The sequence below is a fragment of the Electrophorus electricus genome, chromosome 16 (assembly GCF_013358815.1).
Source record: "Electrophorus electricus isolate fEleEle1 chromosome 16, fEleEle1.pri, whole genome shotgun sequence".
Lineage (NCBI taxonomy): Eukaryota > Metazoa > Chordata > Actinopteri > Gymnotiformes > Gymnotidae > Electrophorus > Electrophorus electricus.
The window spans coordinates 16,918,168-16,931,860 of NC_049550.1; the positions used below are offsets into that span (position 1 = coordinate 16,918,168).

The 13,693-nt window shown below is 42.3% G+C and overlaps 3 protein-coding genes across 4 annotated transcripts in view; all 3 read right to left on the reverse strand.

Annotated features, from left to right (window-relative positions):
- Positions 1-424: 424 nt before the first annotated feature.
- Positions 425-2,768, reverse strand: si:ch211-114l13.9 (uncharacterized protein LOC796649 homolog). Of its 2 annotated transcripts, XM_035535188.1 has the most exons (4): positions 2,485-2,768; positions 1,785-1,877; positions 1,307-1,586; positions 425-636 (listed from the first exon to the last, which is right to left on the reverse strand). In XM_035535188.1, exons 3-4 carry the CDS (start codon positions 1,575-1,577, stop codon positions 470-472), a joined length of 438 nt encoding a protein of 145 aa, XP_035391081.1. In that variant the 5' UTR covers positions 1,578-1,586; positions 1,785-1,877; positions 2,485-2,768; the 3' UTR covers positions 425-469. The 2 variants fall into 2 exon arrangements, with proteins under 2 accessions (XP_035391081.1, XP_035391080.1); XM_035535187.1 differs by lacking the exon at positions 1,785-1,877 and having other exon boundaries at positions 2,485-2,767.
- An 810-nt stretch (positions 2,769-3,578) lies between these two features.
- On the reverse strand, positions 3,579-4,753 carry nxnl1 (nucleoredoxin like 1). The gene is made up of 2 exons (XM_027018874.2): positions 4,428-4,753; positions 3,579-4,185 (listed from the first exon to the last, which is right to left on the reverse strand). The coding sequence occupies exons 1-2, from the start codon at positions 4,751-4,753 to the stop codon at positions 3,864-3,866; spliced, it is 648 nt and encodes a 215-aa protein (XP_026874675.1). The 3' UTR covers positions 3,579-3,863.
- A 4,144-nt stretch (positions 4,754-8,897) lies between these two features.
- Positions 8,898-13,693, reverse strand: part of colgalt1b (collagen beta(1-O)galactosyltransferase 1b) — an 11,485-nt gene continuing 6,689 nt past the window's right edge. Inside the window, exons 5-12 of the mRNA XM_027018860.2 lie at positions 13,673-13,693; positions 12,811-12,930; positions 12,630-12,706; positions 12,333-12,439; positions 11,929-12,061; positions 10,911-11,038; positions 9,553-9,759; positions 8,898-9,170 (exon numbers count right to left, since the gene is read on the reverse strand). The exon at positions 13,673-13,693 is cut by the window's right edge and continues 184 nt beyond it. Coding sequence (XP_026874661.2) covers positions 8,903-9,170; positions 9,553-9,759; positions 10,911-11,038; positions 11,929-12,061; positions 12,333-12,439; positions 12,630-12,706; positions 12,811-12,930; positions 13,673-13,693 — 1,061 coding nt within the window. The 3' untranslated portion in view covers positions 8,898-8,902. The remainder of the gene's footprint in view (positions 9,171-9,552; positions 9,760-10,910; positions 11,039-11,928; positions 12,062-12,332; positions 12,440-12,629; positions 12,707-12,810; positions 12,931-13,672) is intronic.

Consider the following 13,693-nt stretch of genomic DNA (forward strand, 5'->3'; position numbering starts at 1 on the left):
AATTCACTGGCAGAATGAATGCGACCCCTGATAGAGTTGCTGGGGGACGTTCAGTAAAGCATTCAGAAGTAAGATACCTATTGATGAGGCTACTAAGTTCTAAAGGGAGTTGATGAGTAGGGGGCAGTCAAAGTACTATTCCAGTCATACCAAGCCCATATACTATATACTATACTGAGAGTGTGTCTGTGTGTGTGTGTGTGTGTGTGTGTGTGTGTGTGTGTGTGTGTGTGTGTTTGTGTGTGTGTGTGTGTGTGTGTGTGTGTGTGTGTATAAAAACACTAGAAGTTGATTTTAATCTAAAGAAATAGACTAGAAAATGACATTGACAAGGGTTATATAATAGACAGCATACCCAGAATTTGTTACAAATATATTGCTATTCATTGTCTTAAATTAAAAAAATTAAAAATCACACGTTAAATAATGCAAAAATGTTTTATTTTCTAAGCAGACAGAGGATTTGACCTCACTTAAAGCTAAAATTCACTGGGCCACTGAATGTCACCCCAGTAATCACAGGGGCCATGACCTTGCTGCTCGTATCAGCTGTGATGCTCTGTGCAAACCCAGGAGCTGTGGGAGCCAGAGCTGAGTTTGATGAGGCACCAACACCATCTGCTGTCTCGGCTTGTACTGAGTAAAGGAGGGAGAAAGAAAGAGAAAGGGTTGATTCCCCTGCTCTGCGGAGCTTGAATTCTCACAAACGTTTCTCACAGCACCATGGAGAGCTTATTGACAGGGAACATCATGGTCTGGTATGGAAGCACCACCAATTGCGACCATATCCCCGCATCCTGCTTGAACCTCTCCGTTACCGTATGCACAACTCTTTATGCATTGTGAAGTTAGGATCTTTCAGCTAAACCTTTCACTGCAATGAATGTACAGTGTGATGTTTCTTTTATGTGATAAGTAAAAACTTGATTTGACTTTTTGAAATGCACATGATTCAAGTCACTGGTTATCAGAATTAGAAAGAATGTTATAGCAGGGAAATTCTGGTCCTGGAGGCTACCTATGTTCATGGTTCCAATCCTGTGGTACGTCGGCTTCCTAGACATTCCAGAGCATCCTTGACTAATGGAGGGTTCATTTCAGATGATAAACCCACAGAACAAAGTCTATCCCACCCAGATCTGCAACACGACTGCCTGTAGTTTTGGAGATCCCCTGCTGTAATTTAGCTCAAATAGGGATTGGCGGTTTGGCGGCTGTGCGGAAACAGGCATGATAAAACAGGGAAAATACTAAACTCTCCACAGGTACGTCACTGGAGACTGTCATATGCAGAATATTCTGTTACCTTCTGCAAGCTGCTTCTTAAGCTTCTCAGCGAGGTTATTCTGACTGATATTCTGAAGGACTCTCACAGCGATCTTCCCAGCATCTGACAGACCATACTGGTTCACCATTAGGTCCACGACGTCCATGTGCTTGGCTTTCTCCAGCTTACTCCGTGCTATGGAACTAAAACCCTTTGCCACGCCGTTGGTCAGCTGCCATTTAAAGCTCTTGAATTCTTCTTCCAGCAGATCATTTAGAGTATTCAGCAGCAGCACTCGAATAGTGGCCATTTTGCTTCACTATGAGGGGAAAGTTGGGAAAGAAATGTTAAAAATGAAAGGCCAGTATGTAGGCTGGTTAAATGAACTTCTTTCCTCCCAAATGTGCATAAGTATTACAATTTGAAAATCCACTTTCCATTAAAAAATTGTCAGAGATCCAAGATTCATTACATTTTTACTTATATAAGTGAGTGAATGTCACAAGCTAGTAGTTACCTCTGACTGTATCAATAAAGGGAGGATTGTCGATCCAAGAAGTGTGAACTGAGTGTTATTTATGTCCAGGGAAAGGTTGCGTATTCTGAGTTGCTAGAAAGGCATACTTTTTGTCAACAGTTTAAGCATTTTTGTATGTCGTTCTGGATATGGTAAACCTCCAGCCCAGTGTAGGAATGCGGAAATTACAATCTTATTGTTAAATATGTCTTATGCCAAAGGTTTTAATATCATTGATAAGAGAATGTTCGCTTGAGGTTGTTCGGCATGATCGCTTAACGAACGGAAATGAAATGAACACTTACAAATATATGGAAAATCTCTACAAACGCTACTATTTTCAATACTTGTGTGATTTTGTTCCCAAAATGATTATGAGAAGTTGTATACAGAGGCGCAAGGAAAACGGTTGTTGTATATAAATGGTTTGACGCCTAAAGTATAATTTAAAAGAAAACGAACTGAAAACTAAATCTGTATACACTGAAAAATACAAAGATGTAAAACAGTTTAAAAAATTTTACCACTTTGTGTTAAATTACACAGCAATTATAAACTTGTGTTAGATTACATAACCTGCATTCTAACGCATAGCATGGTATGATCTTTCAGACTTGGGACAGTGATATTTACAGAAAAACTCTAGCTATAGTGAAATGCAGCATTAAGTAGCACAAATACACTACATAGTGTAACGTACCTTGATATTTTTGCGTATTTAAAAAAAAACACCGCTTATCCACCGATAAACCGGGACTCCTTTACTTCTAGTTTCATTTTCTACTTCCTTTTTAGTTCTTGCCAAAGTATACGCGATGTCCTATAGGAAACGTGCACAGGCATTGCGTAATGCAGTTCATGATAGAAATCAATAACATTGAAAGTAATATATGTAATATATGCATATTTTCGTTAAAAGAAACATCTTGTATAGTATATCTCGGTAGACGTCTCGTGGACTGTTAGGAGTTTCCCGCGTTTTTGTCTTTTCAATGTTGCAGCAATGTTCACGTATATCTTTTATAGTATGTATATCTCTGTCTCCCTCCTGTGGCCTATGAGGATATACCAGCGTTTTGTTTGTTTTAAATCTCCCCAGGGAGTAGATCAGCTGCATTCAGTTATGGGAATAATCGAAGGCAACCAGATCTTAATCTTAAATTCCTTTCCAAGAGTCGGTCGAAACAACGGCTCATCGTCCTTGTTTTCTTTCTTTCACTGTCACTCCCTTTCTTCATTCACGTTTTAGCTCGCTCCACCAACGCTTATCCCTCTGTGTCTCGTTGAGCTGGAAGGACCAATTTTGAAACGTGTGTTTAAAGATCAGTCGACAGATTATGCTCATTCTGCTTTTAAGTAACCTAAAGTTTGTCTCTTGTGACTGTCTGGCTGTCATTGTTCACTTGCGGAGTGGACTTTCGTCCTTACCGAACAGCCACCGAAAAGAACCGGACCGTTTCGCAGGCATCACTGGCTGCCAGGGGAATTTAGACCTTTACATCATGGCGCCTCTGCCCTCCTCGCTTTGTGTTAATTACGGCCCAACATCCAGAGTCATCTCAGGTCATAACTGGGCCACACCAAAAAGGATTAATACATTCGTCGTATACATTGCCTATATGAGGGAAACACCAGTCACGTGACTGCTTTTAACACCCCTTTGGCACATTCTGGTGCTGCCGGCCGGTGCCCTGACTCTTCAGTGAGCTGATGGACTGCGTTTGTTTCTGTGATTGGACACAAACTCCTTAATTACACTGACTATTCAGTGAGCTGGTCTGTGATGGTAAACATACTGCTTTATTCTTACACTGATGTTCCTTTTTGCAGTTTTGAGTTGCAGTTGTATTTCCCTATAGCCACTAACCATGACTTCATATTAGCTTCATAGTTAATTGCAAACCACTGAAAACATATCAATGATAAAATGATAAATTATAACATATTGCAGAATGTTTTCAGGCAGAATGTCAGTGAATCAATCAACAGATCTAATCAAGAAAAAAAAAAAGATTCCAAATATAGTAGCTGACTGCCATGTTTAAGATTTGGGAACAGGAAAGAATTTCAGCTTCATCCTCATCTCCAGGTCCCTGCCCCTCCATCATTTTCATGAATATCTTCCTCTGCATCCTTCTCCTCTTTCTTTCTCTTTTTGCCATCCACCTTGTATTTGAGCCGGCGGATGGGGTCTGTGATGCTGCGCATTTTGCTCTCGTCATATTCCTCGTTCATCATGAAGTTCCTGTCAATGAGCTCCGCTCCTTCCTGCCAGTTGCGGTAGCAGTCTGGTCCGATTGTGCAGATCTCCGTCACTGCGTTCCAAGAGAGGACGGAACAGTCTGGACGCAGTACCACCACCGTGGGCAGCTTCTCCACCCTAAACATCACCTCCAGCTCCCTGAAACAATTAACACATTACAAACACACATGCACGTACACACACACACACACACACACACACACACACACACTGAGCAGCCCTGTTTCCTGCTGCTCAGGAAATGCTTCAGTAGCCCTGTTTCCTGCCGTTTCAGTGTGTCAGCGGTGCCAATTACAAGTTTAAAATATACAAAGAAGTTCTACAACCATGTCAACAATTAAAGACCTAACCAGTCATCTCTGGATGCAATGCACTCATACTTCCTGTAGGGATCCTTGTGGGGCAGAAAGAGGCAGCGCTTGGGAAGCTCCTTCAGGAACTTGGCCTGCAGGTCCTCAGAGGAATCCAGTGAGATATACAGCAGCACAAGCTGCGCCGAGCGCTCCACGTAGAACTCGTCCGTCAGACGCTTATAGAAGTCTGCCATCACGGGCGCAAAGTCACGGCAGTGGTCGCACGCCCCCGAGCCGAAGAGGAGCAGGACGATGCGGTTCTGCAGGCGCAGGACCACCTCGCGCTCCGTGTCCAGCTCCTCGAGCTCCGCGTTGTTCTTCACCAGAACCCTCCCCACAAACAGGTCCACCATGACACGTGCTGGGGGAAAGACACCAAGAGAAATGACTGACAACTTCATTAGCCAATAAGGTGATTGATGCAAGCAGCGACTCCAGTAAAAACAACAAGAGGCGAAATGCCAAATTGCATTTGCAACCAACACACTTCAGCACGCAAGGCTTCATCAGGGTGGACAGCTGGTGGAATTGAAGTTTGGGGTTCTCCAGTGATCAGGCGCTGCAGTTTTTACACGTGTTCAGACTGCTGTAGAGCAGGGTGAGCTTATGAAGCCACATGTACAACCTACACACACACAATCTGGAAAATCATATATGATCAGGACTGGATTTGGTTATTCAAAACATGTATCATTTTGTGTATAATTATGGTCCCTTTCCAAGAGTAACACTTCTCATATATACACCTCTTTCAAACACTGACTGTGTATTTGCAAATGTTTTTAGCATCTAGTACCATATACATCATGGAACTCTTATGATTTCCGTATGACATGCATGTGCTATTTCCACTTACTTTAAGTATTATATATATTGCATGTATATTGATTCGTATATATTTTACAGACCTTTATGCAGTAACGGCAGGGAAGGGGGTTGTTGCTTTAGCTTGTTCTTTAATAATAACATATGTAATATTAGTTGTTATTATTTAGTAATAACATATCTTAATAATAAAGTTTTAAGAAAAATAGTGGTATGCCCATCAGTAGGTTATGATGTTACTATCCTATCCACGTCATCTCTACTAAAGTGGTTCTTAACAGTAGCTGACTTTAAGGCAAGCAGGGCAGGAACAGTAACCCCAACATTAATGGGTGCAGTTCCCTCCCCTTCTCTCTTTCACTCACTTAGTCTTTCTCTCTCTTTCTGTTTCTTTCTCTCGCTCTCACCTTTTTCTTTTTGTGAAGTTTTGAAGTTCCGAAGCTTCGCTAAGACCACTTTTAAGGGATGGAGGAGGGGACTCAGAAACTTCTTCAGTCCTCTGCCTCTGTGCTGTTGGCGAAGGCCTTCTGGTGTCTCGCTACCTCTGAAATGTCTTTGCCAGCGGAGATTCCGAGGGCAGCTCACAATCCCGACAGAGCTGAGGCCCACCCGTGTGTGTGTGTGTGTGTGTGTGTGTGTGCGTTCACGGCTGCTGGACATGGCTCTCAGAGCAGTAAAGCTGTGTGTGTCTGATATTGTAATCCTCTTTACTGCTGAGCCAAAGGCTGGCACAGGGAGACAGGCTTCAGGCACTATTTAAACATCCTTCAGAAAATCAGAATGGGTCACTGATTTGAAACCCCGCTTTAAGAATATATCACAGACATTAGAAGAGATAAAGTCTAGTAGACACAATAAAGATAACAACAGGACAGATATTCCTATTCATTCAAGACACCAGTTGTTTTTGTTCTTTTGTTTACTTGTTCAAATCTCTCCCTTTCTCTAAAAGGTGATGTTTACTGTTAAATGGTGAGTGATGTTTAAGGTCTTATAAGCTCGGCTGCAAAGACATCTAAGCCCTAGTGAGGGAGTGATAGTGAAAGAGAGGAGAGGAGGCGTGATAGAGGATTAAGGAAGGATAAAAGCAAACACACAGACACATGTAGTGGATATGTACACCTACCCTTTACTTCTGCTCACCGGCCTTCTTAGAGTGTCTGTCTTAGAAGTGCCTTTTATAAGTGGCGAATTACAGACCTTATCCCAACACGATGTTAACAACTACTAGTGACATGAAACAGCACATAGCACCAGGTGGGTTTCTAATCACACTCATGATCAGTCTGTGGTCTCAGCCTTTTTTTTAAGAGACCAATTAAGATTTGTGCATATACAGTAATATAGATCCATTAACTCACACTCTCACCCCCCCACATATACAGTAATATAGATCCACTAACTCTCACTCTCACCCCACACATACATCTATGAGGAGCATCTTCTGGGCCTCTTACACACTGTGTGAGGTGGCCTGTTTAACTTTAGCTCACTAATTAGCACCTTGGTTCTGTGAAATGAGAGACATGTGCACAAATATAATTTTTATGACCATCAGTGATGTGGAGGAAGTCTGATTACATGGAATTACATGTGTAATCAGGGCTAATCTATGCTTGACTGGAGGAAACTTAACATTGTGTCATGATGTGTGTACACATATACAGAGATACACACCTATAGAGGCAATTTGTTGCCATAAGAAGTATGGAGTAAATGTTTGACATGCTAAAAAAACAAATAATATATTTTTGTAATTGCTCAAATAAAATACTGCTAAAATACTGTTTACTTGAAAGAAACATGGCATAAGAAACACTTTTTTCTTTATTGTTTAGCATAAAGGCACATCTTGATAAATATAATTTTACAACCAAAAAAAAGGAGTGATTGACATGACTATCAACAAAAGGCAGAGGTATTTTAGCACTCTACCCTTCAACACAACCTTAAGAGAAGGCTAATATTAAAAAAGAAAGAAAGCAAAGAAAAACGATAACACTGACGTCTCTCTGTGGCCTCATGCAGTTCACACACTGACCAGCAGAGGGAGTACACCTGGCTCGACCTGGCAATCATTCAATAATGAGTTACAATTTGTTCCATATTTACAACGACATTGTTGCTTTTTGGTTTGGCAGAACAAGCAATAAATTAGTCATTCGCAAGCAGGGTTACCTTACAGATTCATAGGCTAGAAGCTGGCATTTCGAGCCGATCTGGGTTTAGATTTCTTCTACTGAAACACTAACCTCAGACACCTATATAACAGGTCTCTGATCAGAGAAAAACAACATCTTCTGCCAAGAACATCCACACTGTTACAGTTAGAGAAGGAAATGAGCTGGAGTAAAAGTAACAACAGTACTCATCTTGAAATCTTACTCTCTGAAATCACTTTTCATCTGAGGCACTGCATATGATGAACAACTAATTAATATATTAAGCTAAAATGTAATTAAATGGAATTCTTAACAACACCCAAGTTAAAAGATTCCAATTAAAAACTCACCCTACTAACAAAGACATTTTCACTCGCACTTAATGCAGATCTTTCCTGGAGTATTTCCCTTGTTTTTAATGTTGGTGTTGTATTATAATTGGTAACTCCCAGGTTTGTGCAGAAAATACACCGTAAGATAAGGCAAATTGGCAAAGGCCAAATTCCGAACAATGAAACAGATTACTTTTTCCAGATTAACAATTTAAAATATATATAATAAAACTATGAGATACATTACAAGTTCACCATGCCTGAGCTGTCAGTCAAGTATTTTGGACCACTCCTGAACCCCGCCCACAACAACTGTAACCCACACCCACTGATCTTACAACTGTGTGCATGGCAGAATATATCTGCAAAAGCTTTTAGATTGAAACCTCAGCACCACACACACACACACATACACACACACACACACACACACACACAGACGACTGTAGAACCTCAGCACAAAGACATCTTTGAACACCACTGGCAGTGTGGAACCTCAACACCACACACAGACATACATCTATGAACAGTGGTAATAACCAGATATTTTCATGGTTCCATAGTATTACACATTCAGTATTTGTCAGAACACTGTGAAAAGGCCCTCCATATTCCCACCACCATCTCATTTCAGTACTTCTGAAATACTTATGTACTTGATGGTGCCATGGCGTACACCATCTGTTCCTGCATCTACCCAGAATGCTCACGTTTGTGTGTTCTTTCACAAGGGTTCTGCTTACTGAATTAAGTGTGGATTAGGGTCCAAACCCCACACTGCCCACTGGTCCACTCATCTCTCTCCAGTCCACACCGTTCATTCCTATAAAGGTTCAGTATTTAAACGCTGAAGTCCAGTACATCGCTAGTGAGCATGTGTGCATTTAGCCAGTCAGACCTTCAGTGTGAAGCTGAAAGGGTTACATGCACAGCCACTTTCTTGGTGTGTGCATGCTTCTCTGCTGGAGGCTGTGCTGCTTTTTAGCCTGATGAAAAAAGACGAACATGCAGAGAGATGCTTCTCCTGTTCCAGTACAAACAGACATCCCCCAAAAAACCCCAACCAACAAGGCAACCAGACTGAGCTAGAGTTGCTAATTGGCTAGGTCACGCCCCCAAGTGTCCCCACCCCCTGCTGTCCCCGCCCCCTGGTGTCCCCACCCCCCTGGTGTCCCCGCCCATCTCAAAGCTCGTCCCTGGCTGTGCTGTCTAGGGGTGACTGCAGCACATCTGTGTTCTGGGCCTCAGAGCTGAGTTCCTCCTGCTCGCGGGTCTTGTGCGAGCGCGCCCGGTCCCAGTCCGTGTGCACCGTCTCATTGTCCCACACTGTGGATGTTTCTGTGTCGCTGATGTAGCCCAGATCACCTGTGTAGTGTGTCGGGTAGACAAGCAGAGGCTCAGCTGAGAACGCACGCAAGTCCCTGGGCTCGAAGTGAGACATGTAGTCCTCCCTGTGCAGAGAGAGAGAGAGAGAGAGAGACACAGAGAGACAGACAGAAAGGGAGAGGGAGAGTAATTGATTGATTAATTAAGCATCCATTTACTTTTTTAAAGTTGTTAAGCAAAGCTGACTTGGGCTTGCTGTATTGTATAGCAGATGCAAATTTAAAATAAAATTTAAAAAATAACTTTATAAGAATAAGAACTTTATAATAAGAATTTTTAACCTTACTAAACTCTAATTAACAAATTGATTGTCTTTTTTTATACCTGGATGATAAACAGGTAAATATCTTCCTGAGATAAACTTTGATAATAAAGTCCTTTCAATAAAGCTAGCTTAAACTCCACAGTGAACAGAACTGAGCGAGTGAGAGAGTTCAGAGATCTTACACTGGATGCTTGTTGTACATCACTGGCAGGAACTCGTCAACGGGCAGCATCTTACTCAGAGGCTCCACCCTCAGCAGCTTCTTGGCGCCTTGTAACGACATCATGTAGCCGAGTGTCCAATAGGAGTAGTCGGCCTCCACCAGGTTGTGAATTTTAGGCACTGATTTTTCTGGATGGTCCACCTGCATTCTCTTCCTTCCAATATAACTGTGTGTGTGTGTGTGTGTGTGTGTGTGTGTGTGTGTGTGTGTGTAAAAAAGAAATCACAGAATGAGGCTTTTTTTTTTTTTAGTTTACTCGCTCAGTTCCTGTATTATCTCTTTGTAAGTGTAATTGAGAATAATTCTCAATTACACTAGTGCTTTTGGGGAATGTTTTATGACACATGGACCAAACTGTGGCTTAGATCTGACCTCTGACTGCAGCTGCGGTGGGGTTTGAAAGCGAGCGTGTTTAGAAATATGAGTTGTGTTCAGGTTCTGGAAAGCTGCAGGGTGAAAGCTGGGGAGAGGAAGTCTGTGTGTGATGCAGGTCAGTGCTGTCTGCATTTACAGCACCTGTGTGTTGCTAGGTGTGATGGGGGTCAGTGCTGTGTGTATTCCTAGGTGTGATGGGGTTGGTGCTGTGTGTATTCCTAGGTGTGATGGTGTCAGTGCTCTGTGTTTTGGGGGTTAGTGGTGTGTGTATTCCTAGGTGTGATGGTGTCAGTGCTCTGTGTTTTGGGGGTTAGTGCTGTGTATTCCTAGGTGTGATGGGGTTAGTGCTGTGTGTATTCCTAGGTGTGATGGTGTCAGTGCTCTGTGTTTTGGGGGTTACTGCTGTGTATTCCTAGGTGTGATGGGGTTAGTACTGTGTGTTTTGGGGGTTAGTGCTGTGCATTCCTAGGTGTGATGGTGTCAGTGCTCTGTGTTTTGGGGGTTAGTGCTGTGTATTCCTAGGTGTGATGGGGTTAGTGCTGTGTATTCCTAGGTGTGATGGGGTTAGTGCTGTGTATTCCTAGGTGTGATGGTGTCAGTGCTCTGTGTTTTGGGGGTTAGTGCTGTGTATTCCTAGGTGTGATGGAGTTAGTGCTGTGTGTTTTGGGGGTTAGTGCTGTGCATTCCTAGGTGTGATAGTGTCAGTGCTCTGTGTTTTGGGGGTTAGTGCTGTATATTCCTAGGTGTGATGGGGTTAGTGCTGTGTATTCCTAGGTGTGATGGGGTTGGTGCTGTGTATATTCCTAGGTGTGATGGGGTTAGTGCTGTGTATATTCCTAGGTGTGATGGGGTCAGTGCTGTGTATTCCTAGGTGTGATGGGGTTAGTGCTGTGTATTCCTAGGTGTGATGGGGTTAGTGCTGTGTGTATTCCCAGGACTCACATGAGGTCCCAGTCCAGTCCCTGCATCTTCACCTCAAGCATCAGATTCTGCAAGCGCCTCTTAAAGAAAACCTCAAAACGCAGGTCATCCTCTATCACCAGTGACGTCTGCAGACCCCGCTCAACTATCTAACACACACACACACACACCCATCACTAAAAACAGCACACATGTACACACCAGTGAAATGTCCTCACCCAGCACAGCTGCACACTAGAAATGGCACAACACCAGTTTCTCTGGTGCCGATCTGATACTGATACCTTGCATTGAATGTCGACCGATATCCACACTGATTTGATATGTTTTCATTCAAAACCACTGTGGCACTGTAGTTTAGTTGTTAGGGTGAATTGTTTTGTGTGAGATGTATTATAATGCTATTTTAAAAAAGTCATGCATGGATATGACAAATTATATTTTAAAAATTCATTATAAAAATAATCCAAAAAACTGTTGACAAGACTAAAACAAACATTCATTTTTTCCCCTTCAAATGCTCATTTGTTTTTTTTAAATAATGCATTAAACAAATCATTTTTTGCAGATATACCAGTAAACACTAGAAGCATTTTTAATGTCTCATTTAAATGCTCACTAGAAGGCAGAGAGCCTGTTCCCCAAACGGGGTTATCAAAACAAATTATAGCAATGGAAATCATATGAGTGAGTGTATAGATATTTAAACATTATAGTTTTTAATTGTTAATGGGAAGAAAACGCTACACCGAAACTTTATAGTATAGTAAGTTTATAAACTGTGCTCAGACTAGCCCAACTGTTATCATGTGACCTGCTAATACTAAACTAATAGAGCTGCTGTGCTATTTTCAGGCTGGATTTGTTATGGTATCAGATCGGTTTCCTTAAAAATGTCTTCACCGATATTCGATTCAGCATTTTTGCTGATATTAGCCTGATTACGATACAAGATATCAGATTAGTGCCATCTCTTGCACATAACAGTGAAATATCCTCACACACACACACACACACACACACACACACACACACACACCTCGGTCCAGATGTTGTAGTGGGACAGAAAGCAGCCAAGTTCTCCTTTAGTCAGGGGCCTTCCATGGTAGGGGTCACTGTATCCCGGCAACATACTGATCCCCAATGCCTGGACCTGACTAGCATTCAGCGCCCTGGTGGGGGGAGAAAGAGAGAGAGTGAGAGGAGTAAGGAGTGTGCAGAAAGTCCTATAAGGATGTGAAACATGCTTTACAGATACTTATGCAGTATGTACAGGAATAGCACATGGGTGAGCTAGGAAACCATGCAAGGTTAGGTCTGGTCTCTTTAGGGATAGACATTGGGTGTGTGTGTGTGTGTGTGTGTGTGTGTGTGTGTAATACGTGTTAACCCTGTTAACTATATGTCATTAACAGTTTTACAAAGGGAGAGAGACAGACATACCTGCCATCCACTGCATTTATAATCTTACAAGTAATCTCCTGCTCCCACAGAGTCCTCAACATTCTTTCCCTACGATCAGACCTCCTTAGGAGGTTAATCATGAACACCTACACACACACACAAACACACACAAACATACACACACACAGTTCGTTTATGCAAACACAAGCAGCAAAACCAACACTGCTGACTCTCTGCTTTTCTCCTGCTGGTGTAAGGGAGCGCTGGCCAGGGTTTCTGGGGCTCCTCAATGTGCAAGGCTGCAGGATTTAATGCAACAGTGGCTGAGGGACTCACCTCGTCAAAGCCCATTTTATCAGGCTGCTTCTCAGGGACTGAGACATACACAGATGGCTCTATTGGAGGACCACGCACTGAGAGAGAAAGTCACACACACACACACACACACACACACACAACTAAACTGTAGCAGACAGAAACTTCAATTCGAGATTTGACCTTTAGCTGTCTGACTCACCCATGACTTCCAGCACAGAGTGGAGGAAGCTGTCTGCGTCATCTTGCAAGGAATTATGGGAACGTAATGGTACAGGGAAATAACCATAAGTCTCCCTGTTACACACGTACATTTGAACATCTGAAGAAAAAGAAACAAATATATAAGCACCTGCATGACACATAGGTCAACAGTGATGACCTCTGGGGCACAGATAATGAAACAATGAGTCAAAGAGGAAATCCAACAGGTAGAGAAAAAGCTTATTAAATACATAAAATGTCTTTTAACACACTCTTAAATATCATTGGCTGTTTTAACTGTATAAAGCAAGAGCCCAGGCCACATTAAAAAGCTGAGCAAACTGAACTTTGAATCATCCGTGTACCAAGGACACACACACACTATTGTTTGTTAGCTTACTATGGGAAGTTCAGCTCTCTCAACAGTTTAAAGCATCTCAGACAGTGTAGGGATGACACAGAGACATCTCAGACAAAGACTCCAGAGAGCAGAAGACATGGGGATTTCACCATCAACCAAGCTTCAGAGGGACAGAGTCGTGCCCTACTCAATCACTTTTATTGTTGTTTGCTTCAGGTGTGGAGCTGAGTGAGAAGCTTGTGTGCATAGTCCCTCGCACTATGTGAGTACACAACATATAAACATTAAATCCACAATATTTCACTGTTTCTGAAAGTGCAAGCTATAAATATATAAGATGTGAAATTTACACATGTAAAAGGTTCCATTATTAAATATTTATGTTATGTTCAAATATACATGATGTACATGGAGAGGCACAAGATACAAATACATCAAATGCAGGTATTTGGAACCTGCTGCAGTGGGCGTGGCCCAACAGGCTGGAGGCGGGGCTCACCGGCCATGCGGGCGGAGAAGG

Bases quoted from the DNA above. Each gene is read 5' to 3' on its own strand.
- si:ch211-114l13.9 (XM_035535188.1), bottom strand. From the start codon at position 1,577: ATGGCCACTATTCGAGTGCTGCTGCTGAATACTCTAAATGATCTGCTG. The intron at 637-1,306 runs GTAACAGAATAT...TCCTTTACTCAG, and splicing joins TAAGAAGCAGCTTGCAGAAG to TACAAGCCGAGACAGCAGAT.
- nxnl1 (XM_027018874.2), bottom strand. From the start codon at position 4,753: ATGGTGGACCTGTTTGTGGGGAGGGTTCTGGTGAAGAACAACGCGGAG. The intron at 4,186-4,427 runs GTATGAGTGCAT...TAATTGTTTCAG, and splicing joins CACAAGGATCCCTACAGGAA to GGAGCTGGAGGTGATGTTTA.